The sequence below is a fragment of the Molothrus aeneus genome, chromosome 24 (assembly GCF_037042795.1).
Source record: "Molothrus aeneus isolate 106 chromosome 24, BPBGC_Maene_1.0, whole genome shotgun sequence".
NCBI classification, from domain to species: Eukaryota; Metazoa; Chordata; class Aves; order Passeriformes; family Icteridae; genus Molothrus; species Molothrus aeneus.
This window is the reverse complement of record NC_089669.1, coordinates 6,088,103-6,111,206: the sequence shown is the minus strand read 5'-3', so window position 1 is coordinate 6,111,206 and position 23,104 is coordinate 6,088,103. Positions and strand designations below refer to the sequence as shown.

At 44.6% G+C, this 23,104-nt stretch overlaps 1 protein-coding gene across 1 annotated transcript in view; it reads right to left on the bottom strand.

Annotated features, from left to right (window-relative positions):
• Window positions 1-23,104, bottom strand: part of LZTR1 (leucine zipper like post translational regulator 1) — a 36,735-nt gene that overhangs the window by 5,411 nt on the left and 8,220 nt on the right. Inside the window, exons 10-16 of the mRNA XM_066565255.1 lie at window positions 9,302-9,412; window positions 8,078-8,170; window positions 7,074-7,169; window positions 5,840-6,023; window positions 3,847-4,016; window positions 1,870-2,026; window positions 453-579 (exon numbers count right to left, since the gene is read on the bottom strand). Coding sequence (XP_066421352.1) covers window positions 453-579; window positions 1,870-2,026; window positions 3,847-4,016; window positions 5,840-6,023; window positions 7,074-7,169; window positions 8,078-8,170; window positions 9,302-9,412 — 938 coding nt within the window. The remainder of the gene's footprint in view (window positions 1-452; window positions 580-1,869; window positions 2,027-3,846; window positions 4,017-5,839; window positions 6,024-7,073; window positions 7,170-8,077; window positions 8,171-9,301; window positions 9,413-23,104) is intronic.

Sequence of the window (23,104 nt, the reverse complement as noted above, 5' to 3'; positions counted from 1 at the left end):
TTTTCATTATGTTTATTCATAACCAGTCTTAAATATCAGAAAATGAGAAAGAAAATCAAGTTCCACATGATAAAATACGAATTGTTCACTGTCAGAAGGCTCCTTCTGACCTCAATGGACATCTGTTGCTTTCCACTTCACTGAAACCACCTCATGTTTTCCACCCTTTTTCCCTTCCTGTGATGCTTTGTCTTGCAGTGCAGCTTCTCACACACCCTCTGCAGAATCTCTGCAGTTCTAATTTCTTCCTATCTTTCCCTGCTGGGTATCAAATGGAAAAAAAAAAAATTTAATCACTGCTGCTTAAAGGCTTATTACACTCATTGAGCAAAGCTGCATCTTAACACTTCATGCAGATTTAAGTTCCTCCCTGTCTTGTGAACCAAGCCAGCTGAGCACAGGCTGCCCAGCCCTGCCCTGTCCTTCACACACACTCTTGGTGCAGGGCTCACCTGGAGCGAGCTGCCAGGATGGCTTTGTGGGCTGGCCGTGGGTGCCCGTCCAGCAGCAGGATGATATCACAGAATTCAGTCCCAGCTCCTTCCAGGTAAGCCTTCATGTCCTGAATTAAAGATGTTCCTGAAATGAAACATAAAGAAATAGAGACATGGTAGTTCCAGGTGACCAGGTACTAACCAACTAACACATGGCCAAGCCAGAGCTCCACCCCCTCTTTCCTTTGGGACTCTCACTGTGAATTTGAGTCCAGTCCTTCCTCATAATCTTGGAGCAAAATGAGCTTCATCCTTCCCCAGCACAGCTGATTCCCTACTGCCCCTCCCAGAACCAAACCTGTCAGCTCTGCTTTTTGCCACTAACAGGAAACTCCAGCTGTGGCCACACTGACAGATGCTCTCTACAGATATGAAAGCTGATTTTTCCCCTCCCTTTGCACTATTTACAACCAGAAGGAATATAAAATTTTGTGTCTTAATGAAAAATCTTCCCAAATCAGCAACAAAGACTTCTTTTATCCAATATTTTAATCAACCTTTGTAAATACACAACTGAGAAATAGAGCACATCCAAGTCTGCTCCAAACTCACTCATATTTTCAAAGTTCATCTTTCAGTTTTTAATGTTTGGGTCTCTCACACCATTCTAGCTCTGGATACAGAACTGGCTGTGTCACCTTCCCAGCCAGTGCACTTCACCCCCCTGGGACAAATGCCAGACAAAGCCTTTCTACTTGACCTTCCAGGACAAGCTTCCTTCTCTTTCTCTTCGGTTCCCAGTTATTTTTGTGCAGCACTCCACACCAACACTGCCAACGCCTCTGAACTTTGTGGCCTTAGAAAATTTCATTACATTCCTTGTGTTGTGTGTCAGGATGTTAAAATGTTGAGTAAGACTAGTCCCAAATCAGCCCCTGATGAATTTCCCAATAAAGCTGTAAATCACATCTTTCTCTTCTCCTCCATATCTCCTGTTCCTTTCACACGGGCACACACAGCAGTGCCTCATTCACAAGATCCTCCTTCCTCCTGCTCCTCCTTGGTGAACACCTTCAAGCAGCCTGTTTCCCTGCTCAGCTTTGTCACCCTTCAGCCACTTACAGTGACTGTCCACTGCCTTTTTTGGATCATTCTTTACACCCTTCTTCTTCTCTCATGTCTCTGAACAGGATCAGGATGGTTTATTGCAAGAACACGATCCCATGTACATTGATGGGACACTGTTCTGATTGAACCTCACTGGGAACAGAACTGTTGTGCTCCATCTCAGTCCAGCAGAGAGCCTGAGCAGCTATCCCAACTGGGAAACTGCTGGGCTGCAGAGGGCTGCTTCCCACACACCTCCCCAGGCTAACCAAGCCATGAGCAAAGCCAAAGCAGCAGCTGGACTGACTCCATGGGGCAGGGAGGTTACCGATGTCGAGCGGCTGGTCAGAGTGGGTTCGGACAGGAGGCTGCTGCTTTCTCCGCACAATCTCCACAATGAGGGATGAAGAAAGATGCTCAAACTCCTTCATCATTATGACTTGATTAAAATGGGATTCCTTCACCACAAAGTTCAGGCAATGTTCCTTAAAAATACACCAATATTAATTAAGAAATTGATGGTTTATTGTTTGAAGTCATCTTAGAGCATCCCATAAATCTTACATGTTGCATGTGAATCAACCATCCTTTCCTTTGAACCTCCACAGGGATCCTGCATCTGGAACTATCCAACAGTGATATCCTCATCCTTCCTAAAAGACCTTTTAGGCTCCTCCTTGAACAGAAAATTCAGGACAATTCTAAGCATCTAGAAAAATTTGACTAGAAACATTAACAAGGAAGAGATTAACTGCCCCATGAGCTGCTCCAAAGCTTTCTAAAACAGGAATCTCAGGAGATACTGAAAACTTCACAGAGATAATGAAGATTGGTTGCTACCTCATAATAACGTTTAACATAATTAGATGCCAAAAGTTAATTAAAAGGGTGAAAAGATCTTAACTCTTGACACTCTCCTTCAAGAGTCCAAAGAGCTTACAGGATTCCTTGTGTGGGTTTTGCCTGAACCTTTTCTATAAAAGCAGCAAAGTGTTCAAGGGCTCTGGAATGCTTTTGTGTAATAAACTTCTTACAAAAATCAGTGTGGTGAAAAGGTAACAAATGAACCAGACCTAATGCTAAACAGTTTGAGACCAAAAAAGGGCACTTTATTTCCCAGTATGAACCAAGGCTTCCCCTCATTCCACTTTTATAAGCAATAAATACAATCTACAACCGCTCACCATAAGGTAGGTACAAATTCACCCAAAGAATCATTACTACTGTCTGTTTCTGGCAGTTTATTCCACCTGGGATCCAAAGGTATCTGTCAGGACTCACCTGTGAAACATTTTAAATCATGACTGGGATTCTAGAAAGGACAGCTTTCTACAGAGGGCCCACCCATGAGGACTAATGAGCACCTGAGCAGACAGGATGCCAGCTCAGGGTGGTCCTGCCCAACTGGAGCCATGTGCAAGAGCCTCTGTCACTCCAGAGGTGGCCAGGGCAGGTGGGAGCACCAGATCCACCAATGAGCTTCTGGGCAGCTGATGGCACCATGATGCCATGCACCAAAGGCTGAGTCAGCATTTACACACTTGCTGCTGGCCCTGCTTCTTCCTCCTGGAGGCAGTTCCTCTCCCTAACCCAGAGCACACACAGTGCCTGAGGAAGTGCTGGTGCACGCTGCTTTCTGCAGCCTCACTGTGCTTGCAGACACCAGCAATACAGTCACTGGTGTGCACAGGCTGGACATCCTCAGCAAGCACTGCACAGTCCTGCTCTGCCTCTGGGTCTGGGGCCAGGAGCTGCCTCCCTGCAGGTTCAGCAGAGCTGGCTCTGGGCACTGCTCTGGGATCAGCACAGCCAGCACCTCTTGGGCTGCAGCCAGGGGTCAACTCCACCCTGATTGTCACCCAACACCCAAAATCCTCTCACCTACCACAGAGACACAGAATCACTGGCACATTTTGGTTTTCAGTGCAAAGGGCTGAGAACAGAGCTTAGTTTTTCATTCTAGAAAATGAAAGAACCTATCTGCAGTGTCAGTATACATAACACAGCAAGACCAGGAAATGCACTGGTTCCATCTTGCTGCAGCAAGAGTGAACTGATGAAGAGCCAAAGTCACTCTGCCCTTGACATTCTACAAAGCAGATATGCAAAAATATTGAGCATGTATTGAAAAAGCCTACATAATATCACAAGCCACTGTAGGACAACCCATGCTAAATATACTCAAGCAACTGTAATTAAAGGAATGATGAATTTGCAAAAGCTGATACCTTTGGCCAAATGTTAATTACATAATTTTCTTTTTTAAAATTTCTTATCAGTTACTTTGCATGCAGAATGTGATTACCTTTAGCTGATCCAGCTGAAGCTTGTTAGCATTCTCACACACAATGAGCACATTCTGCAGATCTACAGATGCTTCGATATACTGAAGGCAGAGCTGTTCCAGCCGAGAGAGCTTGAAGTTTAAGGCCAGCTTGTACACATCCATAATGAGTAACACATCCTGCACATGACCTGAAATTGCAAGAGGGAAAACTGCTGGAAAGCCCAGAGAACAAAGAGATGAACCTTTCTGAAAGTATTTTTTATATCAACTGGAGCAATCGGAATAGTAGAACAGGGAGTGGCTGGAGTATTTTTATAGAGAAAAGAATTCCATTCCTGGTTAGATAAAATCTGAATCACTACTAGAAGAGGAGGTTCAAATTTGAAGCGTGCAAAAGACAAAGATTTTGTGACAATCTGGACCACAATCTTTTGAAACCCTCCAAAGATAGTGAAGTGATTCTCTAAAATCCCTGACAAGGCCTAGAGCTTGCAGCCCAATTTCTCACAGTGCCCAGATGCCAACAGCCAGAGTCCTTGGGGTTTACACAGTATTAACAATCAGCTCCCTGATTCTGACAGACCCTGATGAAGGTACTCTGTGCTTTCACTCTGTGCTTCAGCCTGCACAGACCTGGTCTACAGGGGCTAAAGTGAGAGAGAGTAGAGGAGACCCTTGTAGGCACTGAAATGGGGCTACTGGGACACCAACTCAAGGAATAATCCCCCATGGCCTTTGCTTTCCTCACGGGAGATCTCTGCCCATCTGCTCTAACTACTTTTTAATAGAGAAAAGCCCTCTCACATGTCACGTGCCTTCCCTGTGTCTAATTGGAAAATCCCATTTGATGAGCATGCCCAATTCCATTAGCTCAGCCTCTGGATGGCTCCCCAGGGTGCTGCTCTCTGAGCTGAGAGGAGCTACTAGGAATACAAATGGGCTGGGTAGGGCCCATGGAGGACCCAGCAGAAGGGGGAGCACCAGGGAGAACCCCTCATGGACTGGGGAAGAGGGGCAGGCTGCCTGGGAAGCCTTTAACAATGGGAAGAGCTCAGGGGTCCAAGCCTTCCCTTGGCCTGAGGCTGACCCAAGGTGAGGGTTCTGAGGATCAGCGAATGGCTGGGGGCAGGATGTGGCAATGTCAGCAGAATGCAGGGAGCAGTTCCCTCACCCCCAGTCAGTGGGATCATTCTCAGACAGGCCTCCTCACAGGGAGAGCCTTGGCACAAATGGACACATATCACTTTTTTCCTGAGAATTATCTTTGCAGAAAGCAAAGCTCTCGGAGTGAAGCTGAAGCAAAGCTCAGTGCTAGGACAGCTGTACCTCACTGTACTTCACCAGGCCCCATGGCTGCAGCTTCCCCAGCCCCAGCAGCTGGAGTTCCTTGCTGTATCCAGTTGTATCCAGCCCCCCTTCCATTGCCCCACAGCCCCCACCACTCACACAGCCAGGAGCTGGATTCCCTGTGTGGAAGCTGCAAGATCTCTGGCTGTTACTTCCCTACCCACAAGTGTTTTTAACTCAGAGAACTTCAATTGAATGCACCAAAAGGATTTTTCCTTTCTTGAGGCATTCCTTCAGATTGGATTTTTAACAGGTGATAAATGCTGGCTTGCACACCTTTCTCTGTAGGCTCAGCTTAAAATGCATCAAAACAATATCAGAAAAAGGAAATAAGCCAAGCCAGGATAAGATACATGGTCCTTCCAAGCAGGATGCTGTGATGTTCAAAATACCACAATACTTTTGTTTGTTTGGGGTTTTTCACACCTTTTGGAATGATCAAGAACTTGTTCTTCCTTGATATTTGAAAAGAATTAGGGGAATTAGGGAAAAAAACCCCATAGTTAGTACTCTCTGATAAAAATCTGCTTTTGTTTAATCTCAGGTTAGTAATGAAGTGCTCTGCACAGGACTGATCACCTGCAAATGCTGGATCCTGCTGTTTCTGAACACGTTTTCCCCCCTCCCCTCCCCAGTGCCAGTGTTAGCTCACCCTCCTCCCTACCTTTGCGGGGATACTTTATCTTATCTGTGTACAGGAACTGCATGAGCACCTCAAAGGGCTGCGCCTCGGCCTCTCGGATGGGCACCTCCAGCAGCGGCTGCAGTCGGCACAGCTTGACATTGCCACCAATGCCATCCTTCTGGCATGTGCTGTGTCCCTCCTCTTCAAGGTCTTGCTTTGATTTCTAATGAAACAGAAAAAACCACCCAAACATGGCACAAGCCTGTGCCAGTTCACACAAGTTACCAACAAACCAGAGGATCCTTCTCCTTACTCCACATTCTTCAAGAGTCAGGATCTCTTTAGCTTCAGGATTATCTTGAAGATAGCAAGGAATTCATGTCCTAGACTTACTGTTCCATATCCTGGGACACACATGGATGAGAACACAAGTAAGCTCCTGGATACAGGTCAGAAGCAGGACATCAGAGCAAGGGAGGAATGAACTGCACTGAATTCACATTTCTGCCCACAGCAGGGACAGCCTCACTCTGTGAGGAGGGACAGGTGGGAGTAGATTCCACAAACCCTGCCTTGCAAAGGCACAGCACAAAGTGCTGCACAGAAGTATTTTAAAGCACTCTGTTACTCCAAGTTTGACAGCCTTCTCCCACAGCCTTTCCAGTGGCAAAACAATTAACTGGGGGGCAGTGAGGCATCCACGTCTTACTGCAGATCGTGTGCTACTCCCTCCCCAAAAGCCCATTAAATGTTTGCTGCTGAAAAGATGGAAGTAGTCAAAATTAATAGACAATGATTAGAAGGCACCAGACTTTCACCTCTGGAAAAAGTAAAAAAATACAAAGGTTAAGGGAACAGAGGCAGCTGAAACCCTTAGTTAGCATTGCCTTTCTTCCCTCTAATCTGTGTGATCTTGTGGGCCATCCCCATGACACAGCTCTACCACCCCCACAGAGAAGGGTGCACACACCTCTCTGGGGCATTCCACAAGATTAGATCTCAGACAGCTACAAGAGCTTCCAAGAACCATACTGTCAAATCCAGATAACTGGATTAACTCTGGCTCCTCCATGTTACACTCCTGATACACATCCAGTAGCCTTAGTTAATGCTAATGATCTTCTTTATTTTACTTGCTCAGGAGCACCTTAGCATCAGACACTGCTCCTGTCCTCCAGCTGTCTCAACAGATATTACTTTTCTCCTGACAACCTTATTCCCAAAGCTGGGCAGAATAAGCCCTGCTACAAGGCTACTTTTCCAAAACACTCACCTGTTTCACCCTCTCCCTGGCCTGCATGATTTTCTTTTTCAGCCACTTGCAGCGAGCGGTGACGATCGCAGTGTGCCCTCGGACTCGCTCCTCCTTCTGCCAAAGGCAAAGGCAGAAATCACATTCAGCTTCTATCCCCAAATCACATGGTCATGGCAGATGGCAGAAGCCATAGAAACCTGGGCTGAACCCCAGGTTATGATACATTTCAAGTTAAAGGCAGCCTTACATCTGCTCTGCACATACAGATGAAATTCAACACCTATTTCCCCAAAGGCTAATGGCAAACACCATTTGGGAAAGAGCCTGGTCACATTCACTGCGTGGAAGCTGCTGTGTCACTTATAGTGCTTTTTATTCTTGAATCTGATTTTCTGCTTAGTTTTCCCTTTTCAAAATAACAGTATGGTTTTTGCTATTGTTTGCCATAATTTATTTCACCTGTTGTTGAGGATCTGTTCTCTGAGCTTTGCAAAGCTTTTTCTGACTTTTCCTTTTTGCAAAAGGAATGCAGGTAAATTCAAATTTCTCATGTTTATCTTCAGAAAACCTGTTCTCTGTTAAATGTTTTAACTGTTTGCATTACTAAAGAACCATTCCCCTGTACTGCTTTTTCTCATTCTCTTTTATTTCAGTAATTAAAAATGGCTCTTGAAACGATAATGGATTTGCAAAACACTGACCTGCCTTCCTAGGAGACAACTGGAACCTGGGAGTACAGAGGTCATTGGTAAATTTTCATATTGCAACTCTGTATAACATGCCTCGATAAATTCAGGTTAAGTCAGTGACCCACAGACCTTCTCAGTTTAAAAGATTCTTCTCCATTGCAGCTTTACAAATTTATCTGGATCAGTGAAACTTAGTAAACCAGGCAGACAGTTCACCAGTGATTCATTCCCAGGGTTTCTGGCACAACCACTGCACAATTTGCTTTTTCCCAGCAAACACATCACACACACAGTAACACCCCCATTGGCACCTCTCCAATAAATTCTACTCACCTCTCCCAAAACAAACTCCAAGTCACTGAACTGTCTGTTTTCCCACAGCCTTCCATAGTCCTCATGGAGAGTGCATTTAGGGTAACAAGAAAACTAAAAAAATAAAACCCCACAGAAGACAGAATTTCAGTGGCTCAAATCTCACATCACTTTGAAGCAGAGGAGCCTGAGGTCAGATCCCCTCAGGGGCTGCAGCTTCCTCACAAGGGGCAGTGGAGGGACAGCTTCAATCTCTGCTCAGTGTGAGCAGGGACAGGACCCAAGGAAGGGCTGGAGCTGTGTTAGGGGAGATTTAGGCTGGAGATCAGGAAAGGTTCTTTCCCCAGAGGGTGCTGGCACTGCCCAGGCTCCCCAGGGAATGGGCACAGCCCCGAGGCTGCCAGAGCTCCAGGAGTGTTTGGGCAGCGCTGCCAGGGATGCCCAGGGTGGGATTGTTGGGGGGTCTGTGCAGGGCAGGGGTTGGACTGGATGGTCCCTGTGGGTCCTTCCAGCTCAGCTGATTCTATGATTCTATAACCAAAAGTGCCAAGGTGACATCTACAATCACTGGATTTTGTTACTAACTCAGCCTCAGTGTAGCACATAAAGCAGAATGTCACAAGCAAACCAAACACAAGCAAGGGCTTCCCCCATGGTGAGGTTAAGGACAGATAACACAGTGTAACACTGACTCATCACAACTTCAGAGGTTGGGAGTCTCACCTGCTCTCAGGACTTATCTGAGGGTGCCATGCAATAAAAATAGACTTGACTGTATGTGGGATTTAATCTAGTGTGAGTATCCTGAATTTAGAAATTTCAATTCCCATAGCTACGTCAGATGGGAGTGGGAGAGCTGCATGGAGATAAAACCACAATACAAAACTGCCCCAGAGCCCTGAGCAGGACAGCACATGAAGAGGAGCAGCCAATTTTAATGAAATAATATAGCAAATCCCATCTGCTACACTTTCCAATGATTTGTCAAAATTGTCATGATCTCTGTAGGACTTCAGAAGGCACTAGAGGGTTTGACCTTACCAAAATGTCTGTCCAAATAACATTTCTCAGAAGATTCTAAAGACACACATAAACCTTTGAAAGCTGAATCTGAAATACAGAGGCTGCCTGCAAGAAGGACATGGACTAAATGCTGTGGAGCTCATGGTGAGCTAAACCAGACACTCCACAAACAGGACTCATGTGGAATTGGTGTGGAAGTGAGTATGTTTATCAGCAAATTACCTGGAATCTGTACATCTCTCCACTTCTGATGTTATTGTCCACTGTGCCACCAAAGATGTACATAGCATCCGAGATAACCGCTGCCGCATGGAAGAGTCTCCCACTGGGTAACTGGGCAAAGAAAATAGGGAATAAACAGAAAGAAAAGGACAAAAAAGGCAAGGTAATAAATAAAAGCCCATTATTCTGCCAAGAAAAAGGATATGCTATTAGCAGATCAAGAGTGAAAAGGGAAAATCACAGAATATCTGAATTGGAAGGAACACACAGGGATCATCGAGTCCAGCTGTGACTGGGGATCAAATCTGCAACCTCGGCATTACAAGGACTGAGCTCTGACCAACACAGGGTCACACACTCACACACAGACAGACAGACAGACACACACTCACAAACACACTCACCAACACACACACACACTCACCAACACACACACACTCACCAACACACTCACCAACACACACACACACACACACACACTCAGACAGACACACACTCACCAACACACTCACCAACACACACACACTCACCAACACACACACTCACACACACACTCACACACACACAGACACACACACAGACACACACACACACACATGCACTCACAAACACACTCACACACTCACTCACACACTCACACACACACTCACTCACACACACACACTCACACACACACTCACACACTCACACACACTCACACACTCACACACACACTCACACACTCACTCACACACACACACACACACACACACACTCACGCACACATGCACTCATAAACACATTCTCACACTCAGACACACTCAGACACACTGATATGCACATTCACACACACACACTCACACTCACACACTGACACATTCACACTCCCCACACACACACTCACACAAACACACACACACACACTCACACACTTGCATCCTATGACTGACATTTGCTGTACCTCAGGATTGTTTCCTAGCATGTCTAGAACATATTGTCCAGTCACATTGAAGAACTGCATTCACTGCACCTTCTAATCACAGTGGTACCTACACAGCTCTACCCATCATGGCAGTTACAAAATGGATCATTTACAAAATTAAAGCCAATGTCATTTTCCACATAAACCCCACACATACTTCTAGAAATAAGCAGATTCTGAAAATGTGATCACTGTGCTTATTCCAAATGCTGTCAGGAACTTGAAAGGTGAATGATCATCTACCTCAGCAGGACTGAGCCCCAGGCCTGTGAGCACCCACGTCCCCCACAGCGTGAAGGGCTGAACCATCTGCCTAAGGCCCCAGGAATGCCCAGTGCTGAACAGGAGCCCAAGGCTGGAGCTGTTTGCAGAGTTGGCACTTCAGAGCCACAGCTCTGGTCTCCATCCTGCCAGCTCCACAGAAAGAAAAGCCCCCCACACTGCAGCTATTTATAGGGCTGAGGGATCACACCATCCCTGCAACAAACCCCACCTCCGAGTTGCAGCATCGGGTGATTTTTGAAGCCACCATGGCCCTCCTGCAGAGCACAGACTACAGCATTTTTACTCATTTCTTCTGAGGCTACACAAAGGTGTGTGAACACATCAGCATATCTCACTGAGAGCTCATAGAAAGCCTTCAAGTGGTGAGAGAAACTTCTTTTTTTTCCTCTAGTTTGATCAGGCTTTTCGTCTTCCAGGCAGTAAATCTCATTAAATCTTTGCCTACAAAATAAAAAGCCCTCTGGTATAAGAAATCTTGGCTTCTTGTACATATTTATAGACACCACTCAAGTAAAGTCAAACATGAAACAAGATTATGTTTATCTGGAGAGGCAGATTTTCCAGGAAAGCATGCTGACTGGCAGTTTCCATTCCCACCAATTCACCCCTCTCACCACAGTATCACACAACAGCCTCATTGAGCCTGTTACTCACCACACTTTCCATGACTTGTTCTTCTCCTCAAACTACGGCTTTTAAGGAGACAATCCCCCAGTCAGTAACTAGGACATGGGTATTTTTCTCAGATGTACAAACCACAGGCTTGCTCACCTGAAAAGGCACATTTGCCTGTGCCAGTTTAACAAACCCTCTGGATTCCTCTGGATAAATAAACAAGATGCCTTCTGTATCCAGCATGTTTCATGGATACTTTATCAAGGAAACTTCAGAGTTAGCTCTAATAAATACTGGGATGGGTTATGGAATAACACTGATCTGTTAGTACATTCCTCCCTGGACCCAGTTTCATACCTCTCTGAAAGAGGATGAGATTACTGTCAAATATAATCTATTTTCTATGGCCTCTGCTTGTTCCTAGCAGTAATCTCATTACCTAAATAAGATGTATTGATTGAAATAATCAACCATATTATAATGGGTTAAAAATACATCTGTCACCCTCATCAACTGGAGCTCCAACCTCATCCCAAAGTAACAAGTTTGTTTGCCAAGACCCATTCCCACACAGCTAGGCAGGCTGGTGTTAGCTGTACTGTACTAACTGCAACCAAAACCAAACAAAAAGAACTGTTCTAGCAGAGCTCAAATGCAGCCCACCTGCTTTAGACCTATTCAGGTAATTTTCCACTTTTTCTAAATTAATAATATTTTAGTTTTGCTTTTAATTAAAATAATTCTCAAAATTCTCTAGTATTTAGTTTTTTTAAGCTGCCATTGAATTTAACAACCACTTTTTTTTTTTTTCAATCAAAAAGCCTTACAGCTTTGAAACAACTGGTGCCAGAAAGCAAACATGAGCCACCTGAATATTTAACCAAGTAAGATGTACTTGCCAGTCACATCATATTCAGCTCCAGCAATCTCTATGGAACGCTGTAATGATGATTTTTCTTTTGTAATGGTTGGTACTGGCCAAGGAACCAGCGCTCTGCAGTTACTAATAACTAAAGTAATCAAACAACTTTACTTTCTAAATACACAGACCACATTTTTAAAGACAGAAATGTAAGACATGGAATGACAGCCTGGAACAGAAAAGGCCGTGTTCAGTTCTCAAAACATTGCACAGCTGAGAGTTACAGGGTGTTTGTTTTACTGAATCAGAGCAGAATTCAGGCCAGCACAAACCCCCACGTGGAGATGACGATGCTGCAGTGACATTTTGGTGCCACCCGCATGGGGAACAACGCTCGGCCCTCCCAGCACCAAGGGTTTGGCCACAGCAACTTTGTCCCAGTGCAAGGAAGGAAAGCTGGGCCCTCAAGAAAAGATTCAGGAGGAAAGAAAGGTTAAGAGGGCTCAGGAGCACAAACAGCTGTTGAGACATTCCCCAGTCCCCACGTTCCTCATTCACCAATACCAGACACCCAGAACCTGCCCTTATCTTGAATTTTTCACTGGGAGATCTCCCAGGCTGCCAAATCCAGCTGCTGAATACACTCATCCCAGGCAGAGTTTATAAGAAACAGCTACAAAATACCACCTACTTTGCTAGCCAGGATGGTCAGAAAGGATGAGAGGAAATGGCTCAAATTGCAGCAGGGAGGTTTAGGTCAGGTATTAGGAAACATTTTCTCCTTAAAGGGGTAGTAAGCATTGGCACAGGCTGCTCAGGGCAGTGACAGAGTTACCATCCCTGGAAGTGTTCAAAAGGTGCACAGCACTTGGGGATATGGATTAGAGCTGAATGTGGCAGTGCTGGATGGATGACTGGACTTGATGATCTTGAAGGTCTTTTCCAACCCTACCAGTTCTGTAATTCTACGATTCTAATTTCATCTGCTGGCACAACTCCAGATGGTCCTGTGTGAATCCAAAGGGATTTGTCTTTCTCATTCCTGTTACAGGAATGCTAAAAATCACAGACAAAGAGGCACTGCCAATCTGACTGTATTTGTCAGCTCTAGATCCTGTACTTACCTCTCCATCAATGTGATCTCCTTACTTTGTTAACAGTGCCTGACAGAAGAAATTCTGGATTCAATCCTGACACTTCCAGTGATGGGGGCTGGCACCCCTCTCTGAGCTACATCACCCTGTTTCATCTGCTGGAGTGGTTTCTCTATTTAAGGTTAATGAGATTTGCATCTGAGGATCTTTACAAGCTGGAATCTTTGCTCTCAAAAGCAGAGCTCATTGGTCACCTTTGCTTCCCTTTCAGTACACCCTTCCACACTGCAGGCATGACTCAAGCCATCATTTTCAAAATAAAAGTATTTCACAAGGCTTTCTTTCCTCTCATTTCTTGTGCTCAGACTCACACTGCAGCCTGTCCAGACTGCACAAATGGAGTTTGTCCTGTGCTGCTCACCAGGCTCCTAATTTGACTCCCAAAGCTGCGCATTAAAGTTGCCTCTCCCTGTGCCCGAGCACCCAGCATCATTCAAATAGGTGAGATTACAGCCCTGAGCATCACCTCTGGGCCTGAGCACATATACTTTAAAATAAACTCAGTAATACCTGTGCAAACCCCTTCATAAACTCATTGATTTAAATTTTGATCTCACCAGGAATATATTCAGCTTAGCTTGAAGTCCTTAATAAATTAAGTTGAAGCAACGTAAAGTAAAATTAAATAGTGAAAGAAGTAAAATGAATCATTTCCACTCAGGGGTCAATAGTAGCCTGCTCTGTGCAATTTAGAACTTGCACATGCAGAGCCAAGGCTTAAATGGTTCTTGGATTACAGCTTAAGTTAAATAGCTCATGAGAAATTGCAAGAGGGGGAGAAAAGGAGCAGAGAAGAAAAGGCATATATGAAAGTGGAATTTCTCTCTCCTATAATAAGTTAAATTTCCATTTTTAAAGTCTTTTTCACTTTCAAGTGTTTCTTTATTTACCTCTGAGTCTGCTGTAGGTCTTTGTTTTACTGTTGCTATGCTGAAATCTAAACCAAATACATCCCAAGATTTTTTTAAACCCCATTCACTCGAGGCCACAGTGGGAGCTTCCTCTGGGGCAGATACCCTCTCAAGCCACTGCTGGGTAGGACACCTGGTTACAAAGTTTAAAAATAAGAGTGTGTAAAACTATCAATGGAAAGCATGAGAGACTGGACATGGAGCAGCAGTCCCCTGCAGCTGAAGGTCCAGAAGATCATCCCTGTGTACCCAGAACATTCAGGGTCAGTGCAGAGAAAGCTCTGTGGTCTTGTTTGGAACCCATCACTGTGATTGAACCATTAACATTTTAGCTGTGTGGTTTCCTCAACGTTTGTGCAATGACAGAGACACAAAGCAAGGAAATCTCTTGCATTAGCTGCTTTTTGTCTGCCCTCTTTCTCCCAATGGCTCTTCACAAAACACAGAATCTGAGACTGCCTCAGCTTGGGAGGGACCTTAAAGCTCACCTTGTTCCACCCTCTGCTGCCATGGACAGAGACACTTTCCACTAGCCCAGGCTGCTCCAAGCCCCACCCAGCCTGGCCATGGACACTTCCAGGGACGAGGATGAGAAGCTGAGGGGTTTGCTCACTGCAAGCAGGCAAAACACAGATCACAAGCTAAGATGGTGAAGAGGGAATATCCATCAGTTATTCCCAAGTCTGAGACAGCCTTCCCATGTTTTGTCTTGATGAAAAAACAGGCCAGATGGATCATCCCAAAGGGACAACCTGTGTTTTATGTCAAAGCTGACTGACACACTGGAAGAGGATGAAGTAAAGCCCTTCCTCAGCTGGCAGGTCAGCAGCACACACAGAGCCATGGCTTGCCCAGCTCTTCTGGACAGGCAGCAGAACTGGGTCAGGGACAAAAATTCAACCTCCTTGTAGTGAGATTCACTCTCTTGGCTGTGAGGAATGCATTAACTATGCTATTATTGCAGGCTGTGACTACTTGTGCTGTTGCAGTGCTTATCTTCCCTCTCTGACTCCTTTCTCAGAACATTTTAATATACTTCAGTGCTTTTTGTGATAGAAATTTCAACATTATGGGCAATACTAGGACATTGCTAAAATCAAATCCTCTGCAGCTGTTTAAAGGTTCTCCATTCTTACTCTCAGCTCCTCAGAAGCCTTACATTTACAGAATAGATTTATAATTGTGTAAATGTTCATTTTCCTCACACTCAGCTATGAATGAGCAGGTATTATGGAAGGAAATTGTTGCACTGAACTCAAAAGCCAGTAATGATGTGCTCAGATTTCTTTATCATTAAAAGCTCAGAGCCAAAGTAAAATAAAAAGACCTAAAGCCATCAACAAACCAACCTGGTGAACCAACATAAACTAACAGGTAAAAGAATTATCTATTTTTCTCTGAAACTGGAAGAAAACCATAAGCTAAAAAAAGGTCCAAAGGAGCTGTCACTACTGGGAGATTGGAAGCTGTTGATACCTGAGATGTTTCCACACAGTTACACCAGGCAACAGCATCAAACTCAAACAGATGGACAGACAGAGCTTTGGATGGTCTTTAGGTTCAAGGAGGTTTAAGGATTTAAAATGTTTTCCCATGCTGGGTGCAGACAATCTCTGCTTTCAGACAAAATTGGAACAGACACATGTTAGAGTGAACTTCAAGACATGCAGCTCTACAAATGAAGACAAGCAGGCAAATGCTGAAGGATTTTACTGAGCCTTTCCATAGGCTGCTGCTCCTTTATTGGGCCTTTCCTTAGGCTGTCATTCCTTTCAGATTATGGCAACAGAGTCATCCAGTTCATCACTGCAGGTACCCAAGTGTAACCAAAGTGCTGTTTATAACCCAAAAAGTACCTATTAATTTTAAAAATCTGGCCTGGTATGAACTTTGGGAACATAGCTAACCATGAGCCAGGCAACTGCACTGCTGTCCCAAGAAAGTTACAGAGAAAATCCTCCTGGAAGCTACTTGTACCACATGAAAGAGGTGACTGGTACCAGTCAGCAAGGATTTACCAAGGGCAAATTTTTCCTGACTAACCTGATCACCCCCTTCAAAATGTTTCATGGGTTATAGGAGGGCACTGCATTCTCAGCAAGTCTATGCTTGATAGCAAATTGTCTGGAGCAGCTGAAATGCTGGAGGCTGATATTCCAAAGGACTTAGCCAGGCTGGAAAATGGGCCTATGGGTGCCTCAGGAAGTGCTGCCAAGTCCTGTCCCCAGGACAGTCATTCCTTGCAATGATACAGGCTGGGGACTGGCTGGCCAGAACACAGATGTGGTGGACAGGGAGCTGCAGAAGGTTCAGCAGCATCCTCTGGCAGCACAGCCAGCAGCCCCTCAGCTGTTCCAGTGGCTCAGGGATGGGACTTGTCCTCCTCTACTCACCCTTTTTAAGCCCTCAGCTGAAGCACCCTGGGATCCCCAGTACAGAAAGGCATTGACCTACCTCAGTCCAGAGGAGGGACACCAACAGCAGGGCTGTGATCAAGGGCTGGAGCACAGGATGCACGAGAGGAGAGAAGGCAAAGGAGGCACCTGCCTGCAGGGAAGTCAGAGCTGCTCTTCAGAGAGTGGCCCGGAGGGAAGAGAGGAGCCAGCAGACTCAAGTCAGCACAGGAAGTTCTTTCTTAGTGTGAGAGGAAAATGTCTTTGATCATGATAGTGCACAAGCACTAGGAGATGGCTTCCCATGATAGTGGGAAGCCAGGAGAAGCTGCTGGATCTCTAACCCTGGAGATACACAGGAATGGAATGGAATGGGATGGAATGGAATGGGATGGAATGGAATGGAATGGAATGGAATGGAATGGAATGGAATGGAATGGAATGGAATGGAATGGAATGGAATGGGATGGAATGGAATGGGATGGAATGGAATGGGATGGAATGGAATGGGATGGAATGGAATGAATTGGAATTGAATGGAATGGACAATGCCCTGAGCAGCCTGCTTCAACCAGACCTGCTCTGAGCATGAGGTTGCATTCAAAGCCTTGGAAGTCCTTCCAATCCACCTGCTTTTGTGATTCTAAGACTTCCTCTTGTTGTTTAACAAGTTGCAGGGCTGGGAGCTCAGCTGTGCTCTTGTTACAACAGAAATTTAATTTACATCCAAGATGGAAACTTAGCTTTTACTTTTCCTCTTTGATGGTTGAGACAAGAAAACAGGGAATAAAAGCTCCATCACAGACTCACAGAATGAACCTCTTCAAAAGCTATTTCCATTCCTTTGCCCCACACAGGGTGAACAATACTTATTCTGTTTCTGAGAGAAAAAATTCCAGCCTGTTCTTAGAGATTTCCTTTGGTAGACTTCTCAAGACATCTCATGAAATCTTCAACACTACACTAATGTCAGAAAGCCAAAAATATTTTGTCTGCAGTTTATTTATTGAGATTGCCATAACTACATGGTCAACATAAATGGACCTATTGCAGCTTAACAATGATGAAAAGCAGAGGATCACATCTGTAAGCACCACTTCCTAATATGGAGCCATTAATACAGAGAGAGACTGTCAGGGACTGAAGAAAGAAGATAGAAAGAAACCTACAACTTAGCATAAAGCACAGAATCACAGGATGGCTTGGGTGGGAAGGAACCTTAAACTCATCTTGTTCCAACCCCTGCATGGCAGGGACACCTTCCACTTGCCCAGGTTACTCCAAGCCCCATCCAGCCTGACCTTGGACACTTCCAGGGATGGGGCAACCACAGCTGCTCTGGGCACCCTGTGCCAGGGCCTGCCCACCCCACAGCCAAAAATTCCTTCCCAATATCCCATCTAACCCTGCCCTCTGGCAGTGGGAACGGTGACCGTGCTCACAGGGGTTTTCAGGTGAAGGAAGAGATGAGAATGTTGACTCCATGGTCAGAAGGCTTGATTTGTTATTTTATGATATATATATTACATTATGACTATACTAAAAAGAAAAAGAAGGACAGGTTTTCTCAGAAGCTGGCTAAGCTAAGAATAGAATAAGAAGAATGACAACAAATGCAGCTCTCTTGGACTTGGTCCTTGATTGGCCATTAATTACAAACATCCAGGATGGGCCAATCACAGGTGGACCTGTTGCATTCCACAGCAGCAGATAACCACTGTTTACATTCTGTCTCTGAGGCCTCTCAGCTTCTCAGAAGGAAAAATCCTAAAAAAAGGATTTTTAGTGAAAAGATGTCTGCGACAGGAAACCATTCCCTCCTTGTCCTGTCCTCCAGGCCTTTGTCCAAAGTCCTTCTCCAGCTCTCCTGGAGCTCCTTTAGGCACTGGAAGGGGCTCTAAGTTTTCCCAGAGCCTTCTCTTCTCCAGGTGCACACCCCCAGCTCTCCCAGAGGGGCTCCAGGCCTCAGAGCAGCTCTGTGGCCTCCTCTGGGCTGGCTCCAGCAGCTCCAGCTCCTTCCTGTGCTGGAAGCCCAGGGCTGGGGCAGCTCTGCAGGTGGGGTCTCACCTGAGCAGGGCACAGGGGCAGAATCCCCCCCTGGGGGATCAGCCCAGCACAGGGGGGTTCTGGGTTAAATCACCATACACAGAAGCAAAGTCATAATAACAAAAGCTTGTAACATTATCAGCTGTGGTTATGATAAGTGACAGGGGATGCAACAGAGACATCCTTTGCAATTGTGCTCTACACTGAGGATGAGATTTTTCCAGTTGGCACTCACTGGAGAGCACAGAATGGAAACAGGAAGGTAAATCTATTAACAACGACATCCAAACACGTGGCAGCATAACCACAAAGGTCAGGGTATGAGGCTGCCTGTAATTTATTTACAGCTGTAATAATAGTAAATGTTATTTCCTTTAAAATTGTTTTGGTATATATATAGTTGCAAATTTAAAGAGCAATGTTAATGTATAATTCATCAGAGGGGATGAGGCAGTTTGAAGAACAAGCCAAACTCCAGCCAAATGCAATGAACACGTCACAAAAGATCATATATTGAAATCTGACAACAGCTGACAGAAATCCAGTGACCACCCATTTGTTTCTCTTTGGCATGTGGTATGCATTCAAAAATCCAATAACCATAATAGTACTTCTGGGATCTTAATCTGACTTCCTGAATACACCAACCTACCAAACTTCTGTGAAGAGGTACTGAAATTTAGACTTGTTTTCAGGAAAACATTCTTTTTGAAAAATATCAAATCCTGGTTTAAGTGTAATGAAAACTTTGCAAAGAAAAAACAGATAAAATGTTCCAGTAAATAATTACTTTTATTCTTTAAAATTTGTAAACATTTGTTTTCCTTTCTTTTTCAGTCTGGATATTTCTAGTTTCAAATTAAAGTGGCTGGATCTTGTTTTATCTTTCACTGATAGATTAAAAACCCTCTGTTCCCCAGGTAAGCCAGGGAAGATTTAATTTCTTACACCTGAAAGAGACTTCACTTCATAGTTGGTCACTGGGCTTCCCATTCCTCAATGATTCTCTGAACAACCTCCCTGTTTGCAAACACGACGTGGGGAGATGTTATACTGGAAGATCTATCTAATAAACACGAGGATCATGTATTTATGTTACTTAATGGCACTACACTGTGTCAGCTTCTAGAATGAAGACTATCAGAGCACTTCCAGCCATTTCAGACCACCAGGAGCTCTCCCAGCTCCCCACAAGAACTGGGAATTTAAGAGATTGTTTCCAGGGATGCTGTAAGGGAAACCATGAAGCCCAGACCACACACTCTGTTCATAAATGTATCCTACAGTCAAGCTGAAACCTGGACTGTTTGCACTCACCTTAAGAAGAAATCAAAATCCCTGAGTGGACTGTTATTGTAATCAGTAACTGGCAAAATTCTGGACAACTAGTAAATATTGGAAAAAAGCTGTGATTTTCTCTTGTCTTTCAAGGTTGGTGGCATAAGTTTTGTTTGAGTAACTGCTCCTCAATCAAAAAGCATATTTCAACTCCTTCCATTACTCAATTTTATACCATCTTAATGCAGGTCACGTTCAATCTGTGTTATAACAATTCCTCACCATTAAGTGAGTTACAGAAATATTCCTTCTGCCTATCATCCACATCATTTGCATTTTGCTTTCTCTGGGAGAATACTGTAAAAGGATGTAATAATGAACACCCCTCAGAAAGGAGATGAAGATAGAATTGACAAACAGAAGTGGAGCTGTACAATAGTATTATCTACAGGTACTCTGATGTGCAGATTCTTATAAACACAAACATTTTCAAGATGTCTCTCTCCAGTTCACTGAGCACAGACCTGCAAAGGGCACTGGTATGAAGCTCCTACATTTTTTAAAAAGTTTTTTAAAAAAGGATGCAAGCCCGAGCACTGCACATCAAACACCAAAAGTATCAGCCTACCCTCTGGATTGTGAAATGCTCAGTTTTATCTCTCCCAGCAGAACATGGTACCTTGATAAGCACCCTGCCCACGAGTGAGGCAGATCCTGTTAGGGGGCTCACTGCAGGCATTCAGGGCATTGTGCACACAGTACCGTGTTCCTCTTGCCTGAAGGTACCTCAGGGGGTGTAACTAATCCCTGCACAGGGGGCCTGGGGCACACTCATGCCCAGGAGGATGACTAAATCCTTTTAATCTTCCTCAGCTGCCCACAAACCACGTCACTGTCATCTGTCTGAGAAACCTCCAAAACTGAGCCTCCAAGTAAGCCCAAGAAGGTTACCAGCACATTAACCTCCCTTTTGGCTTATTCAAAGAAAAATTAAGAGCTTTGAAAATTGGAGATTTTTATTGCTCTTGGCTTTGAAAGCCCTAATTGTGAGACTGAAATGTTTCCCAGAACAAGTTTTAGAGACTTCCCCCATAACTTCTGGAGAGATGGATGACTTGCCAGTCCCTGCAGCCACAGGGACATGATGGGAACTGTGAGGAGGCAGAATTTTCTTTTTCCTGACATAACACCCTGCCTCTATGAGGCAGTGGCTGCTCCAAACATCACCTTGGATTCTGTGGGTCTGTGTCCACAACTGACTGTGCTCCCTGCCAGACCCAGAGCTCCTGTCATACAGAACACTCCTCTCTGTAGCACAAGCCATGACTGCCACATGTGTTTGTCAACTGTGCAACACAGGGCACTTTTCCCCCTACTGCCTGCTGATTTCTTATGCTGCTCCAACCTTCTTCAGAAAGTAAAAGATATCTTGAGTTTAATAGAAAAACTCGAGGAAACAAAACAATCTATTTCTTGTTTTTGAAATCCTTCAGTAGCCCTGTATAAAGAAAATCCAGCATGCCAGGAAGCTCTGGCAGTGTGTGCAGGCAGGCAAGGACTCAGACAAGATATTCCTGTGGCTGCCTTAGAAAAGGAGAAGCTGCAGCTGTGAAGATCATCTCACAGCAAGGATGGGGAATAGCTCTGTATGCTCTGTACAATATATATGTACATGTATTGTATCTAGCTCTGAGGAGCTACAGACTGCAATTGTGCAGCTCAGCAAGGATGTCTTGTTATCCATTCTGGAGACATCCTAAAGCAAAAAATGGCAGCTCCTGGTTTCTTTTTGAAGTACTGACCTGTTCCATCTCAGTTTGCCCTCTTCTACCCAACAGCCATGTCCCATCCTCCATCCCACAGCGAGGCACTACCAGGAATTCTGAGTGCCCTGGGCAGAGAACTACAACAGGTCCATTGCCAGATCTATTGCCAGGTTTGTTCTCCCTGTTTACTCAAAATGCAGAAAATGCCAGAGGCATCTCAGGGCACCTGCAGCACCTGACACACAATTGCTGTCTGTGCTCAAGAAGTGCCTCTAGGATCTTCCTAGTACTCACTCACTCCACTTTGCTGTAATTAATGCCCAAACTGTGCCCCCTTTTCAGGTAACAACCCCGAGATTCTTCAGCCTTGTGTGACTTGTCACCTTCTGTGTCAGCCATAACAGGGTAGCAGAGGATATACGAGTTCCACCTGACACCTATTCCTGCTACTGGCATGAACAGGTCTGAAAAGTCCAAATCACTCCCTGATCACCTTGAGAAGCTCCTCAGGGCAGCCTAAGTTCAGAGAACAAGACTGCAATGGCAGCAATGACTCTCCTTCAGCATAAGCAATCTCTTCTGTAATCTCTTTTGCCAAGCACTGTAAAAATCTCCACTGAATTTATAGCTTAATCAGCACCAAACCTTATTTTGGACTCCAGAGGCTCCACCCATTCCATGCTAAACATCCAAAAGAAGAAAGAATTAAGGATATGCATCACATGACCATAAGTAAGAAAGTAACCTCACCACAGTGTGGTCAAGCAATGTTGTAATGCAGCATTTCTAAGATCATACCACATAATACTGAGCAAGCAGAAGGTAAATCCTACTATCCATCAAGTGGAAAGGAAAAAACCCAACTCTAAAAGTCAAGGTAGGTCATTCTCCTGCATGATAACAGAGGTCACTATCACTTCACACACAGCAGAAACCCTCAAGTGCTGAGACAGCATTGCACTTACTGACTTCTTTTTTGTTTCGAATTAACATGAATAATTTTGCTCACAGAGATGGATAAAAAAGGAAAATCCAAGTTCAGAGTGTCCAGGGAACAGGATGGTATTAGAGATTCATTGCTACCTTTAGAAGTCTTTGCCAAAAGCTCATGGAAACATTAGGAAAATGATTCTGAGAAATTACCTAGTTATGACTCCAGAAGACACAAAATAATTTAAAACTTACTTGAAACACAAAAAGTCTGCAGTTAATCAGTCTTTTAGGAAAATTTACTATCATGGATTTCAACAGCACCAGTTTCACCTCCCATTTCTACCAAATCAGTTTCTAGATGCTGTACCAGAGAAAGAAACTACAAAATACAACACAAGCAACCAACCCAGGATTACAGACAGACGAAGAAAAAGAGCTTTGAAATCTGAAATGAAATTCAGCAGGGGATAACTCAGGGAATAATGCTGGTTTACAACACTTCCAGGAGCAGTTCTGCTCCTGGAACCAATAAGCAACTGTGTCCCAAAGAACCAATGCCTGCTGAAGCCTCACATGTCAAATGGTAACAGTGGCAGGAA